Source organism: Sphaerodactylus townsendi, linkage group LG05 (genome assembly GCF_021028975.2).
Source record: "Sphaerodactylus townsendi isolate TG3544 linkage group LG05, MPM_Stown_v2.3, whole genome shotgun sequence".
NCBI lineage: Eukaryota > Metazoa > Chordata > Lepidosauria > Squamata > Sphaerodactylidae > Sphaerodactylus > Sphaerodactylus townsendi.
Window position 1 is genome coordinate 130,875,096 of NC_059429.1, and position 23,966 is coordinate 130,899,061.

The 23,966-nt window shown below is 48.0% G+C and overlaps 1 protein-coding gene across 1 annotated transcript in view; it reads right to left on the minus strand.

Moving 5' to 3' along the window:
* Positions 1–2,486, minus strand: part of MYT1 (myelin transcription factor 1) — a 115,464-nt gene extending 112,978 nt beyond the window's left edge. Inside the window, exon 1 of the mRNA XM_048497924.1 lies at positions 2,427–2,486. Coding sequence (XP_048353881.1) covers positions 2,427–2,468 — 42 coding nt within the window. The 5' untranslated portion in view covers positions 2,469–2,486. The remainder of the gene's footprint in view (positions 1–2,426) is intronic.
* Between the last annotated feature and the right edge of the window lie 21,480 nt (positions 2,487–23,966).

Consider the following 23,966-nt stretch of genomic DNA (forward strand, 5'->3'; position numbering starts at 1 on the left):
TTATGCTGCTGCTATTGTTTTTAAAGGGATTCTAATTGTGGTTTACTGTCTTTTTATTTATATTGTTGGATTTGATGTATTTTACTTTGTTGTTTTATTGTACACCAAATCCTATTATTATTATTATTATTATTATTATTATTATTATTATTATTATTATTATTATTATTATTACTATTACTATTACTATTACTATTACTATTACTATTATTATTATTATTACTGTTGTTGTTGTTTGTTGTTGTTGATAATAATAACAACGACGATGACAACAACAACAACAACAACAACAACACTTTCTATCATGGTAAATTATCTGTCCTTAGTATGCTGAATGTGTGCCGGTGGTAGAAGTGAAGAGATTGGGTATTTTTTCCATCAGAACTCTTTAAGTCCTTAGATTAGCATCAAGTCAGGTTATTGATTTTTCATCAGTATTCTATTGTTTCTACCATCCTGGTGCAATGGAATAGGACAAGTCATGATCTGTCTCCACTCCTCCTATGGGTACATAATGGTGTGTGTGGAGAGGGGCTGCTGGGTCTCGAGAACCAACACAGTGTAGTGGTTAAAAGCAGGCGGACTCTGGGGAACCAGGTTCGATTCCCTACTCCTCCACATGAGCGGCAGACTCTTATCTTGTGAACCGTTTGTACACATGAAGCCTGCTGGGTGACCTTGGGGTAGTCACAGTCCTCTCAGAACTCTCTTAGCCCCACCTACCTCACAAGGCGAGAGGAAGGGAAAGGAGTTTGTAGGCCACCTTGAGTCTTCTCACAGGAGAAAAAGGCAGGGTATAAAACCACTCTTCCTCCTGTTCTTCTTCCCACTGAAACAACCCCCCCTTCCACAATTGCCTGTTCCAGGATAAAAATGGGGGGGGGGTCACCAGCAGAATCAATAGGGACACTATAACATCATTGTGACAGGGCAGGAAAAGGGGAGCACCCCAGAAGGCAGTGTGGCAGCCTTCCAAAAATTGGGACAGTTCAACAAACCCATGGGACGTGGGACAAATTGGTTTAAGGCGGGACTGTCCCACCAAAAGCAGGACGTCTGGTCACCTTACCATGGCACCAATACACCACTGGCAAGCCCCCCCTCCCTTGACTGTATGGGTCTCCCGTTTGTTTGCCAATTTCATGTTGTCAACCTTAGTGTACGGAATAATGGAGCTCTTTAACTCTCCTTCCCTGCCAGGGCACGGTTAGAAACATGTGTTGTAATGAGCACAGTTATTCCTGACGAACGGGAGGCCTGTCGTGAGGTTCAGTGCCTCTGTGTTTTCACAAGACTGGGTCACAGGCTAATGGTGTAGAAGGATGTAAGAGGCTGCTTTACTAGGATCCTGTGGTGGAGAGGCCTCCAACAATAAGTAAAAGCCAGGTGCGTCACAGCAGGGGTGGAGTTAGAAATAAACTTCTTCATTAAACTCTCCTGCAGCCAACTCCAAATGAGCCTGATTGGAAGCTTGGCAGAAGGAAGGGATTTAGGACCCCAACTTCTCCAGCTGAGTCATGGGAAGTCCCCTTTCATTTGACCTACTCCCAGTAAATTATTGTGAGCACGATGGAGGACATGGAATGTGCCTAGTTAGCTTTGTCACCTTAAAGGTTTTCCCCACATTCAGGCGTTTGATGCAAAGGAGCAGTTCTCTTATTCTTTAAAAAGAGCAACAATTTTCAGAGAAATCTGCCTTTTTTCGTGCAGTTTTTTTAAAACTACATTTTTGAAATTCGAATGCCAGCTTTCCCGCACCCCATATTTTTGCTGGACTGCAGATTTAGTGAATTAAATCGGTCAAACGCCCTCCCAGAAAACCTCCACATACACCCCCAGCCACGAACGTTTTATTCAGAGCTGAAATATCAAATATGAACATCATCATTTAAGTTTCGGGTTCTGAGATCTGGCAGGCGAGCTGTATACAGCAGGGTTCCTCCCTTCGGTGGGTTAAAGACGAGCAGACATTTTGTTTTCAGAGTTCAAATAAAATAGCAATCACGCTTTGAATTAACAACTCAGTTGTCCCGAAATCCCATCACAGCGCTGCCTTGTTTGCTTCGGCAAGAAGCGCAGCCTGTTTGACTCTCTCAGATGTCTGACTTCAAAGCCTGCGGGGCCGAGCGCACGCGTTAAAAGTGATCTGAAGCAATCGAGATGTCTGTGAAGCTAAGTGCACCAGCCGGCTTTATAAAAGTGAAAAAGGGAGGATCAGAATACAGGTTAAAAATGTCTGTTGCTGGGTTTGAGTGTCCACATGCGTCACTCTATCGAGATATCTCACAGGAAAAGTTGGGACAGGATCCTTTTTTAACCCCCCCCCCCCCCGGAAATGATCAAGATTCTTGCCCACCCATAGCGGCGTCGCTCACTCCAGCTGCCTGCGCGCACAATTCCACCTGGAGACATAACAAACTGCTCACCTCGGATTGCCTTTGATCGCGTGCGGGCTCGCTTATCGTCATTCTCTAAACTCATCTGGAATCAGACAATAGCAGAATTAGCATTTTATTTAATGAAAACAATTTGCAATCAAAGCTTAATGTGCCCCTGGAAACCGTGGGCTGGATGGCACAAAGAAAGCGGGAAAAGATCGGCGACGCCAGTTGCCTGAGAAATGAGGGAGATGCTTGGCTGGTAAACAAGGCCGGGATTTTGGTTTCCAGGTGCAAATTCGGCAGATGAATTAGATGGCGGATTGTGGGGATACGTTCTTCCGTGGCCAGCTCTATGGCATGGGGAGGTGGTAGCCAAAGATGGCGTATTGGATGCGGGGGACAACAGCGTCCACCACCATTTCACCTCATCTCATTTCACCATCACCATCCTTTTCAGTTTCCTACCCTCACTAGAAGCCACAAGGATTTGGGAAGCTCTGTTGGGCAAGTGTAACTTAAGCTGGTTCTTGGAGGCCTACTGCACATGCTTGGTTGGCAAGAGTTCGGGAAGCCCTGTAGAACATCTGTTACTTGTGATAATTTTGGGAAATCCTGTTGGGCATGTGTAACTCATGAGCGTTCAAGGCCCTATTGCACATGTGTAGCTTGTGAGTGTTTGGGAAGCCCCATTGGTCAAGCGTGACTTGCGAGAGTTCGGGAAGCCCTATCGGACATGTGCAAATGATAAGGGTATGAGAAGCCCTACGGCTTGTGTGACTTGTAGAGGTTTTGGAAGCCCTCTCAGGAATGTGTGGCTTGCAAGAGTTTGGGGACCCTATTAGGCATCACTTCTCTGTATGAAACGTTGCCTAGGCAACTAGGAGGGAAGAAATGTTGACTGCTCTGGAGCCCATTTGGGAGTGGGGATGGTGAGGGATAGCAGTGGGCTAGCAGGTGGGTGAAAGGCAGAGATTGTATAGGTCAGTGGTGGTGAACCTTTGGCACTCCAGATGTTATGGACTACAATTCCCATCAGCCCCTGCCAGCATGGCCATCTGGAGTGCCAAAGGTTCGCCACCACGGATATAGGTGTATCCAATACCCATATCATTTTCACCAATGTAGCAAAAAGTGGCTGTCAGACAGTGACGAAGGGAGGAGGGACTGCCCACGCACCCCCTCCTGCCCTCGATATGCCCCTGACATGCCCCATTCCTGAAATGCCCCACCCCACCGCATGACTGCAATGGTGGGGCCCTGGGCGAGCCGCCCCAGATGTCCCAATTGCAGCTACACCTCTGCTGCCAGAAGCTGTTGCAGGTTGGGAAAATTATATGGGGAAGGAAGAAGAATAGTTTGGATTTATATCCTCCCTTTCTCTCCTGCAGGAGACTCAAAGGGGCTTACAATCTCCTTGCCCTTCCCCCCTCACAACAAACACCCTGTGAGGTGGGTGGGGCTGAGAGAGCTCCAAGAAGCTGTGACTAGCCCAAGGTCACCCAGCTGGCGTGCGTGGGAGTGTACAGCCTAATCTGAATTCCCCAGATAAGCCCCCACAGCTCAGGTAGCAGAGCTGGGAATCAAACCCGGTTCCTCCAGATTAGATACACGAGCTCTTAACCTCCTACACCACTGCTGCTCCCCACTTAAGTCCCCCCCCTCTCTGTGGTCTTGATCCAAATCCGGTCTCCCTGTGAACTTGGGAATTAAGTTCCAAACACCCAGCATACATCTGGTAAACAGAACCTGTGATGGAGATTTCGGGGAGGGATACGACAATACAGTTGAGCCCTGCAAAACGGCCATACAGAAGCAGAGTGTGAATCGATATAGATCAATGGGTCTACTCTAACTAATAACGCCCGGTTCAGATAAAAGGCCTTTTTTAAAATCCCTGCTACCCAGGACTCCTCTTTCTTCGTGCAGACCATGTGCTCTACTGCTCAGCTCTGCCCCTCTGGCCTTGAAAATGACTTCACACAAAGTGAAATTTTACACAGGCAGGCAGAAGCGTTAGAACATCCTGTCTCATTTCTGGACATCAAACATGATGCCCAGCAAGGAGCAGCATCATGAATAAGTAATACTTGTAACTTCCAAGGGCTGAGAGTACGGTTATTAATTAAGCGGCGGCATCACAAGGCAGCAGAGAAGAGAGCGGATGCATGGGATAATTGCCATAGAGCAGAACATGGGAAAGTGGTCAGTCACAGCCTGTAGTGAAGGGGCGGGGGCACGGGGCGGGGGCGTCAGTGACAGTGTGACGTCACTTCTGGGGAAAACCTCTCTAAGGTCGCTTCCGCACTTGCGTTATCAACCTAAGTTCGAGCTGCGTTCAATCTAAGTGCTCCGCACAACCACTGGGATCGACGTGGTTTTGTACCAGCTGCGCCCCGTGTAACGGTCAAATTTCCGACTCCAGTTGGGAACTACTACTTTTTCAGGGCACCACGCTCGAACTCAGCTCGATTCCAGTAAAGTGCGGAATCTCTGGTGCCAGGAGTCCCCCATTCAGCCAATCACAGCTGAGTGTTTCGGGAATGCGTACAGCTGGCCAATCAAAAAATGCCACTTTCGTCCCTCCATTCCTGTGGCAGTTTTTTAATAACGTGTGTGGGGATAGACGGAACATGGCTGTAGAACAGTAGCCAATCAGAACGGAGCGGCGAAAAGGCACAGGATGATTCCGTCCTCCAAGCTGGGATCAAGCTAGTTGCAGTGGGGAACGACAATGGCTTCGACCTAGGTCAGTACCCTTCTCAGGGAACTGGGTCGGACCTATTTTACTCATCTGCGGAATTGCCCTTAGAATTGTTGGAAATCGCTGCGGTAAAACCACAGAGTTTCAGCAGTTCCTTGAGAGGTTTGTCATAACTTCTTGGTTTTCCCTAGAAGGGACATCATACCATTGCTGACAGCTATTTTTACATTCCCCCCCCCACCACCACCACAGGACTGGTGGCAGGAAAAAGGAGGAAGGGACAGGGGTACCCTGGTCTTGGTACAAACCTTGTAAGCCTAGAATGTCTCTGTGATTGCCTTATGCTTGGTCACCACCAACATGGAACCAAAATCATTCTCCTTCACACCCCGAATCTTCCGAGTCTACAACACAGGAATCCCACCCACAATTCGTTTTAGCATCGAGTGCAACTTCTATCCCCATTGCCCAACATTTAACATGTATCAATTAGTCTCTTATATGGCCCGTTATGCATGGAATGCTTTCCTCGGGGCTCGTCACTGTGGAGTGGGGTTGTAGTGAGATGTCCTCGGGTTTCTCTGTTTACACGCAAGGAGGCACCCCACTGCCTGCTGCGCGGCACACCTGCTGAACTCTCCTGGGGCTCAGTCCTACGTTTTTTCCCTGGTTCTCTTAATTCCACCCATCAACTCACTCTTAAAGGCACACACCTCATCAAACCCAGTAGTCTCAAGACTATGCTGCATTGCCCTTTTAAGAAAACCATAGAACAGGCTGACCCAAACGACAGCTTCCCTGTAGACTTAGAGCCTGCAAGAAAGAAAGCCGGCAGCTTCCATGAAACCACACCTTAAACTTAGAGCCTGCAAAAAAAAAGCTGAGTTAGAGAGTGGGACGAGGCTTTGCGATGAATGAGTAAGTGCTGTGACTCCGCGTGGGGTGTGTGTGTGTGTGACCCACGTATAAGCTGAGGGGGGCTGAAAAATGTGGCTTATACGTGAGTTTATATGGTAACTACATTTTTGGTGACCTAACTCCGTAAAAGGGGAGACCACACTTCTTGATACCGTCACAATCTTTGTGTGAACCGGGCAATATGTGTATTTTCCGGCTTCAGTACCTGAACCCAGATTTTTTGAGGGTACAGATTTGCATGGACCAAAATTGAGAAATATGTTTGTTGCTCTAATCATACAAAATGGCAAATGAGAACATCATTTGTAATATGTTTTCCAGCGTGACGTAGTGGTTAAGAGTGGTTAATCTGGAGAACCAGGTTTGATTCTCCGCTCCTCTACATGAGTGGCAGACTCTAATCTGGTGAACTGGATTTGTTTCCCCAATCCTCCGCATGAAACCTGCTGGGTGACCTTGAGCTAGGCACTGTTCTTTCACAACTTTCTCAGCCCCACCTACTTTACAAGGGCTTTCCTCCTCCCCCTCCTCCTCCTCCTCCTCCTCCTCCTGTTATGCAAGTTTGGACCAGCCAAAGTGGAATCACTGAATAAAGTTTAGATAGGATGGCACCACTCTTTACAATAGGTAGGTGAATTCCACCACAATTGATCTAAATAGGCCAGACTGCCATCCCAACCGCTTGGTCTTTAGGAAACCGGAACAAGGCGACTGGGACAAGTCAATCGTTGGCTCCAGTTTAGTGGCACTTCAGTGGACTCTTCCACGAACCATTTCATGGCTATACCCTCGGCGTATCAGTTGCCACATCTGGCAGCAGCAGAAACGAAGGCCCCACAAGATTTGCGACATCATCAAAGCAACAAGAGCGATATTCTCCTGTGCACCCCCGCCCTCCAATTCAATGTTCCATGCAAAGCACTGACTGATGATTGTGTGCTGACAGGATCCCTTGTGTGATGAGCTGGCCTGGAAAATGATGGTGTTGAATTAAACGAAAGAGAAGACGAAGAGGAGGAGGGGGATTACGAGGCCGAAGGCAGCATCTGGAACGTGAGCCGCACGGCACGGCACGCGCAGCTTCCCCTCTTGGCCGCTCCGCTGGCAAGGCGTCTAATGAAAATAAAGTATGCTGCCATCCCTTTTGGCATCGAATCACGAGTAAGGGCCGGTTGCCAGTCACAGGGCCTCGTCTTCTTTGGGAAAGGAGGGGAAAGGAAGGCTGTTCTAGGCTTGAAGTTAAACTAGTGGATTCTTTGTCCTCCGGGAACGCTTGATTCTGCGAGTCTGCAAGGTGGGCAAGATGAAGGGTCCCTCTGAGAGTTTCTCAGTACCCCTGTCAAACAACAATCGCTAGAAATCTTTGGGGGAAACCATCATTGTTCCCATAGCCCAAGATCCCCTGTAAGACTTCAGCGTAGACACGCGCCTGGACTATACACTCGGTCTGGCTACTCAGCCAGCCCCCATCTATTTCCCATTTTTCCTCTTTGTCCTCCAAACTGTTCTGATCGTCCTATACGTTACAACCAGGAAAGGCTGATTCGTGACAAGAAAGTTTTCCTGAGCTCTTATGCTCCTTTTTGTTTTTAACGCAGAGGGTTTTAACGCGGACGGTTGACAAAGGACTCAGCAGCGGTGTCCATGAGCCGAACGTCCCAAATGGAATTTCCATGCATATTATTCTCCCTCCTAGTAAAGCTGTGCTAACACACAATGATTTATACTGTGAGATTTGCTGGTGGGAGCAATGGGTGGTGGGGGAGGGGGAAGGAAATAAAAAAAGAAGGGTAATTTATGCATCCTGTCAACCACCGGTCTAGCCGCCCGCTCGCCTTCTGAGCCCGGCGTTTATTGCAACCTTCCCAATAACCCGAGAAGACAATTACTATAATTTCTATTTTTAAAGCCCCGATTCCCTCTGGACCGATGGTGCCCGTTTTAAGTGCAGAGAGGAGCAGGTGTCAAAGGAACTTCATTACATTTACGAGCCTTTCAAATACGGCAGGCCTGGCGTTAGCCCGAGTTAATGCCTTCCGATGCACGCTTCACAATAGAATTAATATTTTTGATTGCAGGACCGCTGCTGTTTTGTGCTGCAAGGAAATTTCCCCCCTCGTCCCCCCCCCCCCCGCTTGATTTTGTCAGGTTTCCTGGGGAAATTGGCAAACATTCTGCTGGTTTTCGAGCACGCTTTGGCAATTTGGATTGCATGCAGATTTTTTTTTTTAGAAAAAAAGAGAGAGAGAGGGGAAGAGAAAAACACAGAGAACAGTGGAGGTTGCAAAAAAAAAAATACAGCGTCTGCACGAGCATTGCTAACTGCTTATGACGGACTCCAGCAGCTGGGTCTTGGTTTCGTAGCTGTCCTATATTGTATTTCTCCATTTGAAATTGAGCGATGTTGGGAGGAAATGACCGAGAAGAAAGCATATTTTCTCCTATTCACTGGTGGAGGGAAAAGGACAGAAGAATAAAAAGTAGAAGAGGAGAAACCAGAGGAGGTTTGGCCAATCGTCACAATGTTTTTGTGGCACTTCTGTCAGAATCTTCTGGGTCACGGGTTAACTGAGGACCAAGCACATGTACTGCTGGAACTCTGTAATTGGAACGCCAAATGAGTACTTTGGGCCATCAAAGGAGGTCACGGGGAGAATGGGGAAACGTGGATTAGTGCCGAGGCAAGTTTCCCCCCATGTTTCCCTGATTTAAATTTGCCCAGGCTGCTTTTGGCTCTGGTAGGCAAAAAGACAGTCCCGATACAGGTATCTGGTTTTTTTCTCTCTCTTCCACACTGAAGGTTTCAGCTTGGGTGGCGGCATTTTTGAGCTGGGAAATAGTGCTGGTAGAAAGTGCTAAGCTTTGATTCATCAGCCACAATCCAAATCCTTCACACACTTTTGTTGACTTTTAAAGAAATAACATTGCTGGGGTTTATAAAGCACAATCACAGATGGACCCTGAGATCTTTCCCCCACTATAGCGCTTGTCTTAGGATCCTTCCGCACCTGCAGAATAATGCACTTTCGATCCACTTTCACAATGGTTTGCAAGTGGATTTTGCTATTCTGCACAGTAAAATCCAGCTGCAAAGTGGATTGAAAGCAGATCGAAAGTGCATTATTCTCCAGGTGCGGAAGGGGCCTTAGAGCCGTCTTCACCTTTTCCAGAACCCGTTGCGATGTCACTTCCGGGTGATGTGCTAGGAACTTCCCCTCATCTCTGTGGTAAAGTCCAAAAAGACAAAAGGAAATTACTATCAACACCATTCCCCTGTTTTTATTCTACTTCCACAAAGTATCAAGGGCAGGGGCGAAGGACGGCCTGTCGCTGGCGGGCAAACGGCGAGGCTAAAATCGCACAAGGTGCACCCGTATTGTCCTGGGTGCCGCATCTTCAGCTAAAAATATCTCGGGGGAACAAATCGGGACTGAAATGGCAATGAAGGGATGCTAGTCAGGCCGGGCCAGGCCGGGTTGGAACAGTCAGTCCCCCGACAGACAGCTCCTAAGGGATGCTCATCAGCATTTCATCCACGGTGATTTATTGAAAGGTAGTCTGATGAATGGAGGCCGAGCTCATCCCTTGCATTGAGCGGGTCTTGTGTGTGGGCTTCAAGGACAGAGGCTTCTTCTCCAGCTCCAGGGCCCCCTCCTCAAGGACATCACACGGCTCAAGATGACCCCTTGCTCGCCTTTCCTGCGACTGCAGCTCCTCTTCTATTGTGAGAAACTTTCCGGCTTCCAGGAGGAGGCGGAGCCGCCGTCTGACGCCAGCCTTCTCCCCCTGCAACTGCACTGCTCATGCAAATAGGCCAGTGATGTGAAGGGTGATTTGCACAAGTAGGTCAGCCGACGGATCACCTGAGCCGGCGTCCTCGCCCTGGAGAAGAGCAGATGCGGGCTGCATTTGGCACACACGTACCCCCTGTTCCAATACACGGTGTAGAGGGAGACGAATCTTCTCTGGTTGTTGGCGCCTTCTGCGCATTTTGAACGGATGTTCGGCAAAGAAGAAGAAGAGTTGGATGTATATATCCCCCCTTTCTCTCCTGTAGGAGACTCAAAGGGGCTTACAAACTTCTTTCCCTTCCCTGCTCACAACAAACACCCTGTGAGGTGGGTGGGGCTGAGAGAGCTCCAAAGAACTGTGACTAGCCCAAGGTCACCCAGGTGGCATGTGTTGGAGTGCACAAACTAATCTGGTTCCCCTGATAAGCCTCCAAAGCTCAAGTGGCAGAGCGGGGAATCAAACCTGGTTCTCCAGATTAGTGTGCACCTGCTCTTAATCGCTACATTGGAGATAATTTTCCAGATGGTAAATGTAAGTGGTCCAATTCTACTCCCTTCCTTTTGTTCATTTTTTTTTACATTGGGCAAGTGACATACACATACAGACGTTTGTTGTGAGGATACAAGGAAGGAGAGCAGAGCAGGTTAATTTGCTCTGAGTCTGTTTTGGGTTTTCTGGGCTGTGGTACTTTTTGCTCCTGATGTTTCACTCACATCTATGGCTGGCAGCATCTTCAGAAGAGAATAAGAGTTTGGATTTATACCCCACCTTTCTCTCCTGTAAGGAGACTCAGGTCGATTCCGCACTTGCGTTATCGACCTAAGTTCGAGCTGCGTTCGACCTAAGTGCTCCGCACAACCACTGGGATCGACGTGGCTTTGTACCAGCTTTGCCCCATGTAACGGTCAAATTTCCGACTCCAGTTGGGAACTACTATTTTTTCAGGGAACCCCGCTCGAACTCAGCTCGATTCCAGTAAAGTGCGGAATCTCTGGTGCCAGGAGTCCCCCATTCAGCAAATCACAGCTGAGTGTTTCGGGCATGCATACAGCTGGCCAATCAAAAAATGCCACCTTCGTCCCTCCATTCCTGTGGCAGTTTTTTTAATAACGTGTGTGGGGATAGACGGAGCATGGCCGTAGAACAGTAGCCAATCAGAACGGAGCGGCGAAGAGGCACAGGATGATCCCGCCCTCTTAGCTCGGATCAAGCTGGTTGCAGTGGGGAACAACAATGGCTTCGACCTAGGTTCGTACCCTTCTCAGGGAACTGGGTCAAACCTATTTTACTCATGTGCGGAATCGCCATCAAAGTGGCTTACAATCTCCTTTCCCTTCCTCTCCCCACAACAAACACCTTGTGAGGCAGGTGGGGCTGAGAGAGTCCAGAGAGAACTGTGATTAGCCCAAGGTCACCCAGCAAGCTTCATGAGCAGAACCGGGGAAACAAATCTACCACCATAAGAGACTGCCACTCATGGTGAGGAGCTGGGAAATGAACCCGTCTTCCTCGGAGCAGAGTCCACCTGTTTCTAACCACTGGGCGCTCTACACTGGCATGTCACATGAACAGGCCTTTCTTCTAGCGATAACGCGATGGTGCGCAGAGAAGGGCAACGAGGATGATTGAAGGATTGGAGCACCTTCCTTATGAGGAGAGGCTGCAGCGTTTGGGACTCTTTAGTTTGGAGAGGAGACAGCTGAGGGGGGATATGATTGAAGCCTATAAAATTAGGCATGGGGTAGAAAATGTTGACAGAGAGACATTTTTCTCTCTTTCTCACAATACTAGAACCAGGGGGCATACATTGAAAATGCTAGGGGGAAGAGTTAGGACTAATAAAAGGAAACACTTCTTCACGCAACGTGTGATTGGTGTTTGGAATATGCTGCCACAGGAGGTGGTGATGGCCACTAACCTGGATAGCTTTAAAAGGGGCTTGGACAGATTTATGGAGGAGAAGTCGATCTATGGCTACCAATCTTGATCCTCCTTGATCTGAAATTGCAAATGCCTTAGCAGACCAGGTGCTCGGGAGCAGCAGCCGCAGAAGGTCATTGCTTTCACCTCCTGCATGTGAGCTCCCAAAGGCACCTGGTGGGCCACTGCGAGTAGCAGAGTGCTGGACTAGATGGACTCTGGTCTGATCCAGCAGGCTAGTTCTTATGTTCTTATGTTCTTATGTTCTCTCCGTGGCACCAGACACCTGCACGGCACTAACACACCTCTTCCCATGACTTGCCTCTTCCTTCAAACGGATTCCAGTTATGCATATTTGCATGGCTACCCTTTGAAAGAGATCCTCCTTTGGATTAGCTACTCGGAAACGAAAGAGGAGTCAACTTCAGGGAACATTTTTTGATGTTGCTCTTATCACCTAATTTTGCCCGGAGGCAGCAAAATCTGAGGTCACAATAAGAGAGAGGGGGGAAAATTACATTCCAGCCGCTAAAGAGATTAAATAACACCTCTTCACTCAGGTTTTCATTTACTACGTACCCTACCTGTGCACCAGGATTTCTGATGTGTATCTGAAAACAGCATTTCGGCACAAATATGCCCCTCTTGCTTGTCTTTTAGCTTCGCGTTTTTTCGTGTCACTTTGATCCAATCAATGCACAAACCAGATTGGAATACGCATTAATTTTATATTGTGTTCTGAAAATCAGTGATCGGAAGTCTGTCAATTAGATGAAAAGACTGGGACTGTGAAGAAACAGGTCTTTTGGGACATATTAGAATATAAGTGGGAGATTTTCAGAGAACGTTGTTGGTTGTGTGACTTTAGCCACGAGATGTAGAATTTGGGAGAATTATAGTCGTAGGTGCTTGTATCCCCTCCCCCGATTCAAATGATGGAACGATTTGGAGGTTGACAACTCCTGTTTAGGGTTTCCAATTCCAGGTTAGGAAGATCTCAGGGATTTGGAAGTGGAGCATAAGCGTAAGCATAAGCATTTTATTGTCATTGTGCACGCACAACGAAATTTACAGCAGCATTCCTTGATGCACACAATTTCAGACTCACTTTCCCCTTCCTCCACCCATCCCTCCACAGCCCCAAACACATCAACACGAAGCCCCGGAGTTCAGCATAGCCACAGCTCTAGAGTAGAAGCTGTCTCTAAGCCTCTTTGTCCTAGTTTTTATGAACCTGTATCGTCTGCCGGATGGTAACAGTTCAAAAAGAGAGTGTACTGGATGAGACGGGTCTCTCAGAATATTTTGGGCTTTCTTTAGGCTTCGGGAATTATAGAGTTCTTCCCAGGAGGGGAGAGGGCAGCCGATCATCCTCTGTGCAGTAGTGATCACCCTTTGGAGCGCCTTCCTATCTGCCACTGTGCAACTGGAGAACCATACGCAGATGCAGTAGGAGTCTGAGAAGGTTGGGTTATGGGGGAACAGAGGGATCTCAGCTGGCTATAGGGTCACAGAGGCCCTTTCCGCACAAACCTTTAAAAATGTTTTGAGGCAGGAAATAAAATGAAACCTTTTTTCCATGGAGTTCTACATTGTTTCCCCCCCCCCCACCCTTTGGTTCTGAAAACATTTTATTTCCAGCCTCAAAATGTTTTTGGAGAGTCCCCTTTAAAAATGATTCTTCAGGATGAAACGTTTTCAGAATTACTTCACTGCTGCGCGATCCCTTTCTGATGTTTTGCAAAAAAAATTGGGGGGGGGGATTGGGATGTTGTGTGGTTTCTGGGCTGTATGGTCCTGGGAGCATTTTAGTGATTTGTACCGAAAGGGCCGTTGTCTACCTTCCAAATTACCATTTCCTGTAGGTGAATTGGAAATCAGTTGTAATGTTAGATCACCAGGGCTCATTCCGCACATGCAGAATAATGCACTTTCAAACTGCTTTCAGTGCTCTTTGAAGCTGTGCGGAATGGCAAAATCCACTTGCAAGCAGTTGTGAAAGTGGTTTGAAAATGCATTATTTTGCGTGTGCAGAAGGGGACTCCTCAGCTTGGCAATTCTCTATCTGGGATACATTTAGTCCTGGAGTTTGTGCATCAATCCCACACTGCCTGGCAGCAGTGAATCCACCTCACCAGTTTTCTTTCCTTCAACTGCTCAATTTAAGTTCTCTGACATTCCTCCTAAAAGCACCTCTTGTTTCCCAGCAAGTTGCAGCCAACTAGTGATGCGGTGGCCAAGAAAGCCAATGCGATTCTGGGCTGTTATCAATAGGAGTATAGTGTCTAGATGGAGGGATGTAATTGTTCCTCTCCATTCTGCATTGGTTAGACTTCCCCTGGAATATTGTGTACAGTTCTGAGCACCGCAATTCAAGAAGGATATTGACAAGCTGGCATGACAACACTACATGCGAAAGGGATCTGGGAGTCTTAGTAGACCACAAACTGAACATGAGTCAGCAGTGTGATGCGGCGGCCAAGAAAGCCAATGCGATTCTGGGCTGTTATCAATAGGAGTATAGTGTCTAGATCGAGGGATGTAATTGTACCTCTCTATTCTGCATTGGTTAGACTTCCCCTGGAATATTGTGTACAGTTCTGGGCACCGCAATTCAAGAAGGATATTGACAAGCTGGAACGGGTCCAGAGGAGGGCAACCAAAATGGTCAAAGGTCTGGAATCCATGCCCTGCGAGGAGAGACTGGGGATGTTTAGTTTGGTGAAGAGAAGGTGAAGAGGTGACATGATAGCCATGTTTAGATACTTGAAGGGATGTCATGTTGGTGAGGGAGCAAGCTAGTTTTCTGCTGCTCCATAGACTAAGACCAGGAGTCATGGGTTCAAGGTGAAGGAAAACAGATTCCACCTAAACATAAGGAATGCACTACCTCAGAGTGTGGTGGAGTTTCCTTCTTTGGAGGTTTTTAAAGAGAGGCTGGATGGCCATCTGTTCAGGAGTGCTTTGATTATGTGTTCCTGCATGGCAGGGGGTTGGACTGGATGACCCTTGGGGTCTCTTCCAACTCTATGACTCTCTGATTCTGGTGACCCCGTGAGGCTTTTGCGACAAGAGATGTTCAGAGGTGGTTTTCCCAGTGCCTGGGTAGGGCTATTCCTTGGTGGTCTCTCACCCCCAGCCCATTTTGCTATTTTTTCCAATCCCTCCTTATTGTTTGCCCAAAAAGGCACCTGATATGGCACATCTGTGATATTCACCCGTCTTGTACCTTGAGAAGATTTCTCCTTGGCGCTTTTTTTTAATTTTGCACCAGACATTGCGGCTCGTTCCTCCCAAGGCTTCAAATTAAAAATTACTGCTGTGTAATAAACAGCCTAATGAAGCTGGGATGTCAGTTTTCATTTGCAGAAACGGAGGGAGCAAATGAAACATTTAGCTACGTGAGGCGGAGAGAGCTTTCCCTCATGCGAGTGAAGGAAGCCAGAAAGCCCGCGTTGTGCCTGACATTACAGCGGTCCCAGCGTTTCGGTTTGCGGGGCTGGATTCGGCCCATCGCCTCAATAATATCCTGTCATTTGGTCTACGCAGAGTTGCCAACTGTTATTTTGAGGATGCAACGCGCCGGTTAAACGGTTGCCCTGCTGTGATACCAAACCCCTGGAAAGAAGGAGTCGGCGAGTGTCATACTAACACTCTTACGTCACTTCTGGGGGATAAACACGGGTGTCTCCAACCTTTTTGAACCTGAGAACCGCTTTTAAATTCAGTCACAGAGTGGTGGGCACAATCACAAAATGGCTGCCACAGGAAGTGGAGCCAAGCCCCAGTTCCAGGGAGTGAGGTCAGTGGTGGGATCCAAAAATTTTAGTAACAGGTTCCCATGGTGGTGGAATTCAAACTGTGGCGTAGCGCCAATGGGGATGGGCGGGGCATGATGGGGCGGGGCTGGGCATTCTGGGGGCGGGGCATTCCTGGGCGGGGCTGTGGCAAGGACGCAGCCGCTGCGCCGGTCCTTGGGAGGGAAACGAATGCACGCAGGCGCAGGCTGCCACGCACGCCGGTGCACCTCCTGCTAGACTGCTTCAAGTTCTGCGCGCTACTGCTGAGAGGAGGGGCGTAACTAAGGCAACAATCACGTGGCAAAATTACCAATTACTAACCCCCTCTCGGCACACACAAATAATGAGTAACCTACTCTCGGGAACCTGTGAGAACCTGCTGGATCCCACCTCTGGTGGACACCTCTCTGGATACCAAGGTTTTACAAACTGATTGCCCGTCATCCTTAGCTTTAAAGGTAAAGTTTCGCCTTCAGTCGTGTCCAACCCTGGGGTACCACTGCGAGCAGTGATTTCATAGGCAAGCCGTTTTTGTGGGGTAGTTTGCCATTGCTTTCCCCAGCTATTCTTTACCCCCTAGCTATGAGCTAGGTACTCATTTACCAACCAAGAAATGGATGGATGGCTGAGTTAACCATAAGCCAGCTGCCAGGATATCTGACCCACAATGGGTTCGAGTGGCAGTGCAAGCACTTAACCCTTTTTTTGGCTCTTAACATCTGGGCCCTTTCCATCTAAGGGGACTCCCCGTTCCCTCCCTCTTGGGGAGGATTTAAAATTAGGGTCTCTTGGACGCCTCTTATGTTCTACTGCTGTTTTTAAAGGTTTTAACTATATTTATACTTGTATCGAGATTTTATGCTGTACACCGCCCGGAGCCCCTCGGGGATGGGGTGGTATGAAAGTCTAAATAATAAATAAATTAAATATATTTTGGTGCTGTGTGGTTTCCGGGCTGTATGGCCGTGTTCTAGCAGCATTCTCTCCTGACGTTTCGCCTGCATCTGTGGCTGGCATCTTCAGAGGATCCTCTGAAGATGCCAGCCACAAATGCAGGCGAAACGTCAGGAGAGAATGCTGCTAGAACACGGCCATACAGCCCGGAAACCACATACAGCACCCAAGTGATTCCGCCGGAAAGCCTTCTCGGTTAATAAATTAAATATAAACAATAACTACTACGCTTCACGGGTTTCTTCCTAGCTTTGCTGCTCTACTTATGAACGGTCTGCCCTGTGTATTTATTTCTATTTATATCCCTTCTGCCATAAAACAAGCTCTTTTTCTAATTGTGCCGAATTATATCGTCTACTCGAAGGACATTTTTTTTACAAAATTCCACAGAGCTAAGTTTTTCCGAAGGGGATGATTTTAATGCCAGAGCAGGCCCTTTGGGTGAGACTGTCCTTGAGAACATTCCAGATTTGTTCCGCTGACCTTGTCGGCATGAAAGAAGAATGCCATTGAAGCACAACTGCCGTCATGCGCAATGGGTGGAACCTGAGAGGCCACCTGCGTGGGAGAGACAATCCACCAGGTGCAGTTTTCTCCCCTGAACTTCTCAAAACACAGGCGGTCTTTCAGAGTTTGAATCTGGCAGGCTGAACAGAACTCCTGTCTGCTGACTTGTGGCATAACCGGCAGTCGGTTTGTTCGGATCGAGGCTGCCTCAGCTGCGTCGGTTTTCACCCTCACAAGACGAGGCCTTGTTAATGGGGGGACACAGGCCTCCGTGTTTCAGCGGGACTGAGATAAGGCCGAAGCGGGTCCTTCATAAAGCACCCCCCCCGCATCTGGCAAGGAACAGCCAATCCTGGCCAGTTCCGCTTTGCCTTTCGGCCTTCTGAAAGTTGCAGCTGATCCACTGTGTGTTAAATAATTTCCCAGTCAAGAACGGGTCAATGCCGGACTTTCTTCTAAAACTTGCTTCCCTCACAGAGATTCTAATTAGAGGCTGCCGCGAATTCAACCGACATGCAATGAAGGATTCATTTAGCTCAACCGGGAGACTTTGCTTTTTCCACCTGGTCCGGTCAGAGCCTCTTCCGGCTCCGGTTCTGGGAGGGAGGGGGGGTTATGCCTTTGGCTCTCAATTCACAGCTTGTCTGGTTGATGTTTACTGGGCCACTTTTTGACTGGGAATTCACCATCTCGAATGTAGCTAAGGAGCCCAGGGCTGTCGACAGCATCACTGGGAACTCCATAACAGAAGAAGCCCTGCAAGGGACTTATTGTCGAGATGGGAAGTGTTCAGCCTGCAAATATAGTCATGTAGGTGAAGATAGGGGTTCATATTCTCCACAGTTCAGGATTCAATTCCATCAGCCCCTGCCAGCATGGCCAAGTGGCAGGACTGATGGGAATTGTAGTCCATGAACATCTGGAGGGCCACAGTTTGAAGACCTCTGGGGTAACAGAACCATAGAGTTAGAAGAGATGTTAAGGGCCATCAAGTCCAACCCCCTGAAGTGCAGGAACACACAATCAAAGCACTCCTGACAGATGGCCATCCAGCCTCTCTTTAAAAACCTCTCCAAAGAAGGGACTCAGTGGCTCACGAACAGCCCTGACGGTCAGGAGGTTTTTTCTTTGGATGTTGAGGGACTCCTCTCCTTCACCTTTGAACCCATGACTCCTGGTCCTAGTCTCGGAGCCACAGAAAATAAGCTTGCTCCCTCACCAACATGACATCCCTTCAAATATCTAAACAGGGCTATCATGTCACCCTAACCTTCTCTTCACCCAACTAAACATCCCCAGCTCCCTAAGCCTCTCTTCGTAGGGCGTGGACCTCCAGACCTTTGACCATTTTGGTCACCTTCCTCTGGACCCGTTCCAGCCTGTGCCTTAGACTTACCAATTCTGCCTTGGGAAATCCCTAGAGATTAGGGTGGATTGATTGAGGAGAGTCTTGGTAGGGCAGGAAGCTCACTGGGGTACAATGTCATATAGTTCATCCTTACACACCACTAGAGTTGCCAGGTCTGGGTTGGGAAATATTTGGAGATTTTGGAGGAGGAGTCTAGGGAGGGCAAAATTTGGGGATCTCAATGGGGCGCAATGCCGAAGAGTCCACCTCCCGAAGCAGCCATTTTCTTCAGGGAAATTGATATCTGTCATCTGGAGATCAGTTGAAACCCCAGGTGTTCACCAGCCGCCATCTGGAGCTTAGTCAACCAATCCACTTGGCACCCGAGGCTATCCCCCAGGCACAAGATTTGTCTCTTCAACCACTTATAATATAAGAATATGCAAACTTCAGAAATATCAAGAAGAAGAAGGAGGAGGAGGAGGAGGAGGAGGAAAGGATGAGGAGAAGAAAAGGAGAAGGAGAAGGAAAAGGAGAAGAAGAAGAAGCGAAGGAGAAGGAGAAGGAGAAGAAGAAGAAGAAGAAGAAGAGGAAAAGGAGGAGGAGGAGCAAGAGGAAGAGAATGAGAAGAGGAGGAGAAGGAGAATAAGAAGAAGAGGAGGAGGAGGAGCAAGAGGAGAAGGAGAAGGAGAAGAGGAGGAGGAGAGGGAGAAGAAGAAGAAGAGAAGGAGCAGGAGGAAAAGGAAAGGAGAAGAAGAAGAAGAAGAAGAAGAGAAGGAGAAGAAGAAGAGGAGGAGGAGCAAGAGGAAGAGAAGGAGAAGAGGAGGAGGAGGAGGAGAAGGATGAGAAGAAGAAGAGGAGGAGGAGGAGCAAGAGGAGAAGGAGAAGAGGAGGAGGAGAGGGAGAAGAAGAAGAAGAGAAGGAGCAGGAGGAAAAGGAAAAGGAAAGGAGAAGAAGAAGAAGAAGAAGAAGAAGAAGAAGAAGAAGAAGAAGAAGAAGAAGAAGAAGAAGAAGAAGAAGAAGAAGAAGAAGAAGAAGAAGAAGAAGAAGAAGAAGAAGAAGAAGAGAAGGAGCAGGAGGAGAAGGAAAAGGAGAGTAGTAGTAGTAGTAGTAGTAGTTTGGATTTATGCCCCACCTTTCTCTCCTGTAAGGAGACTCAAGGTGGCTTACAAGCTCCTTTCCCTTCCTCTCCCCACACTTTGTGAGGTGGGTGGAGTTTCTTTGAGAGAGTCCCTGAGAGAACTGTGATTCAGCCCAAGATCACCCCAGCAGGAATGCAGGAGTGCAGAAACACATGTGGTTCACTAGATAGTTTTCTGCCACTCAGGTGGAGGAGTGGGGAATCAAACTCGGTTCTCCAGATTACAATCCACCTGCTCTTAACCACTACACCACGTTGGCTCTCTTGACAAAATACAGAAATTCAGATTCTCTCATGTGCACCAATGCATTCATAAACAGCTCTCAGCTTAATGGTTAAGAATAAATGTAGGGCAAACCGCTTTTAGGACCTTGCAAAAAAAATTCGATGGTTCTAGCTATGGTTCTAAATTAGCTAAATCAGAGAACCCGAATTCCCGTATTTTGTTCACCCCTGAATCTCCTTGAATTTCTCAACCCAGAGTTGGCAAACCCTGTCCCAATGAGGGCTGTCATCCAGACCAATCCCAAAATTTATGTCTGGTTGTGCTTGCAAGATGACGGTATAAGCAATGCTAAGAACATAAGAACTAGCCCGCTGGATCATCAGACCAGAGTCCATTTAGTCCAGTTATTCTGCCACATCGCAGTGGCCCACCAGGTGCCTCGGAACAAATTTATAGATGTAGAAAGCAATACGCTGCCGCTTTTCGCCCGAAACACCTGCTATATATATCGGCAATCTCAGATCAAAGAGGATCAAGATTGGTAGCCATAGATCGACTTCTCCATAAATCTGTCCAAGCCCTTTTTAAAGCCATCCAGGTTAGTGGCCATCACCACCTCCTGTGGCAGCATATTCCAAACACCAATCACCCATTACAGCAGCGTTCTATTAGTTCAATTCTGCCCCCACATTTCTTCAACAATGCCCCTGGTTCTAAGCGTGCATTGTGAGAAACACGCTTTTCCTCCTAGGGGCCCACCACCCCATGTGTCCGGCTGCGGAGCTTTTTTGCTGCTTCGCACTGCTGATCTTCTCCCCGGCCCACCAAGCACTCCAGCAGCTCGGGCCTCGGAACCTATCATTTAGGGGCCAAATGAAGAGAATATGGAGAGTCAGGATTGAGATATGGCAAGGAGGCTGGTGGCACAAGCAGGAAGGAACGCCTTTGGTTGGGGAGGGTGTGTGTTGGAGGAGACAACCCTTCAGCGGGAGCCTCATCCTATGTGATCCAGCAGGTTCTCACACCCCAGAGTAGGAGCATTAATTATTTGTGTGTATGCCGAGGGCTACAATTGCAAAGTACCAGGCAAACTGGCTACTGGGACAAAACCTGAGTTTGGCGCTCAAGGAGGGCCACCCTCCCTCACCACACCAAACAATGATTTTTTTGTACCCAGCTCACAAAACACCTCCCTCCTGTCAAACATACATGGCTCTCCCACCAACTCTTTCCTAATTCTAATCACAACAACCCTCTATGAGGTAGGTTGTTAACCTGGAGAGCAACCGCCCAGTAAGCGTATTAAGCATGTAAATCTCTACAATCACCCCAGCAAAACATTTGCACTTCACAAACAAATGTCAGCATCATCTCTCACAAAGCCTAGTTGGATCCACCACAAACACTTCACTGTGTTTAAACTAGGGGAGTCAGACTCTCTTTCAACCTTAAAGGAATCAGGGGTCCCCGGGTTAAACAAGAAAGTGATGCTGCTCCCCACCCCGAAACAGCATCACTTCTTTGTGAGCTTTTGAGATTCAGAAAACAAACAGCAGATTCAGCTGGACCTGGGCAATTTGGCACCCTTCGGACAAAAAAAAACCGGGATTATGTCCTGCCCCAAATATGAACAAAATGCACGTGCAAGGTATCAAGTTTTGGGGTATTTTTCAGGTGCATTCCGCAGGGAGCACATTTTTTCAGCAGCACCATGACATTTTCTATCCAGATTGCCTGATGATAACATTCGAGTTTGGCTGACAGCAGTTAGGACTTCAAATGGAATGACCGTTATTGCTTTCAATGGGAAACAACCTGAGATGGGCTACTCCATTTTGAGGACTTATATCTCGTCCCTCTGATGACTTCACTTGCATATAAGAATATTAATAGATGACATTCCCTGAAATTTTGTGTCACTAGCTTTAAAATAATTTTTCTCTAGGCAATTTTTTCATAATTAAGATTCCCAGTTTAGTGCATTTTGCCTTGATTAGCCACGATAGGTTGCAGATGGAAGATAGAGGCCCAGATCAAAGTGGCTCCAGGAGGGTCTCCAATAGCATCCAAGCTTGGCAGCCTTTGCTCTGGAGGCTGGGCGAGTTGAGATAGTTCTGAGAGAACTCAGGCCACAGGCTTTCACGCAGCCGGGAACAGTGGGCCCAGTTTCCTTTGGGGCCCATAAAATTCAAAACCCCAGAAGCAGTGCTGTCTCCAAACCTTATACACAGGATTCCTCCTGGAGCCATCCTGAAAGTCTGGTGCCTCCTATCTTCAAAATGTGCAGCCTGCCTACACACTCAGAAATTCCCCCCATTGGGCCAGCCTGAGCAAAGTCACTGCGTAAAACAAAGAATCTTGGGCACATTCTTTGGGGTGCCTGGAAGAAGTGTATTTTAAAGCAGGACACTAAAAATTTCAGGGGCACAATTGTTAATCCGCTCCTATGATGCCACCCAAGTTTGGTGGTTATGTCTGTGGGACCAATGCCATGGAGCCCCCCAAATGGGTAGCCCTCTATCTCAGTTAGCTCCCATTGAAAAAATACTGTTGGGGTCACCCCTTTGGGGGGTCCATAACTTTGCTGCCCTTGGGAACCAAACATCACCAAACCCGATAGTATCATCAGGACAGTCTCTGGATGGTAAATTGAAATTTTGGTGTACGAAATGCGCCCCTGCAGCCGGAACGGAAAAAAAACACTTTAAAAAACTTAAAACCCACAAATTCTGGAGCCGCCGGCGCTCTATGTGACTAAATACCAAGAGGTACCCCTGTCCCTAGGCAGGAACGCCACTGCTAATTGGCGATTTTGCCACGTGATTTTTGCCTCAGTTACGCCCCTCCTCTCAGCAGTAGCGCGCAGAACTTGAAGCGTCTAGCGGAGGTGCCCCCGGCGTGCGGCAGCCTGGGCGCGGCAGACCGGCTCTGCCTGAGACTGTCAGGCAGAGCGGTTGCTGCCCCGCTACAGCCCCAGGAATGCCTCCCCGAATGCCCGGTACACGCCTGTCATTCCTTCCGCCTAGCCCTGGCCACATGTACAGTTTGAATCCCATCACCATGGGAACCTGTTACTAAATGGGGAAGGCCGAGCCGGGCTCCTGAGGAGGAGTGCATTTATTACCAAAGAGAATTTCTGCTCCTACTCCTGCACCCGGGCGGCTTAACTGGCTGGGGTGACCCATACCACTTCAAAACAATTTAAAATTATTAACCATTTCCCAATAACAAAACTCCCTGCAGTCAAAGGATAATCCGTAAAATCAACAGGGCAACAATGTGCAGAGGGCAAGCTTCACAGGGGAGGAAGATTATACACCCACACAGCAGTGAAGAAAAAATTATCTAAAAGCCTGGGTGGGAAAAAAAATGCGTCGACATACAACCGAAAAAGTCAAGAAGACAGGCATTATGTGATCTGCACAGGGGTGGGCGGGACAAAACTGGGGAGCCACCACTGAGAAAGCCCTGTTCCTAGTTGCCTCCCTCTCCGCTTCGGCAGGTGAGAAAACTGTTGACGATCTCGGTTGGCAAAGCAGAGCAGATCTTGCTTGGGGAGGCAAAGCACGTAGCGCCAGCCCAACCACTTCTGACATGGGAGGTGCCCTTGGGATCCTGCTGCCCAATCAACTCTCTGTTGTGATGGTATGCTGGAGCTAGGGTTGCCAACTCCAGTTAGGAAATTCCTGGAGCTTTGGAGATGGAGGCAAGGGTGGGTGGGGTTTAGAGAGGGGGGGACCTTGGCGGGGATGTGATGTCATAGAGCCCACCCTACACAGCTGCTTTTTTTCTCCAGAGCAAATTGATCTCTGTAGTTTAGAGATCAGTTAGGATTCCAGGTGTTCTCCAAGTCCCATGTGGAGGTTGTCAGCCCTGGACATAAGTGGGACAGAAACTTGGAATGTGATTTAGAAAAAATATGTATAAGAATGTTAATAAAGTGTATAAGGTAAGTTGTGTATATTCTTTCTTTCTTTCTTTCTTTCTTTCTTTCTTTCTTTCTTTCTTTCTTTCTTTCTTTCTTTCTTTCTTTCTTTCTTTCTTTCTTTTCTCTCCCTCCCCCCCTCTCCCTCCCTCTCCTCCTCTCTCTTTCTTCTTTCTTTCTTCTTCTTTTCTTCTTTCTTTTCTTTCTTTCTTTTCTTTTCTTTCTTTCTTTTCTTTTCTTTTCTCTCTCTCTCTCTCTCTCTCTCTCTCTCTCTCTCCCCCTCCCTCCCTCCTCCCTCCCTCCCCTCCTCCCTCCCTCCCTCCCTCCCTCCCCCCCTCCTTCCTCCCTCCTTC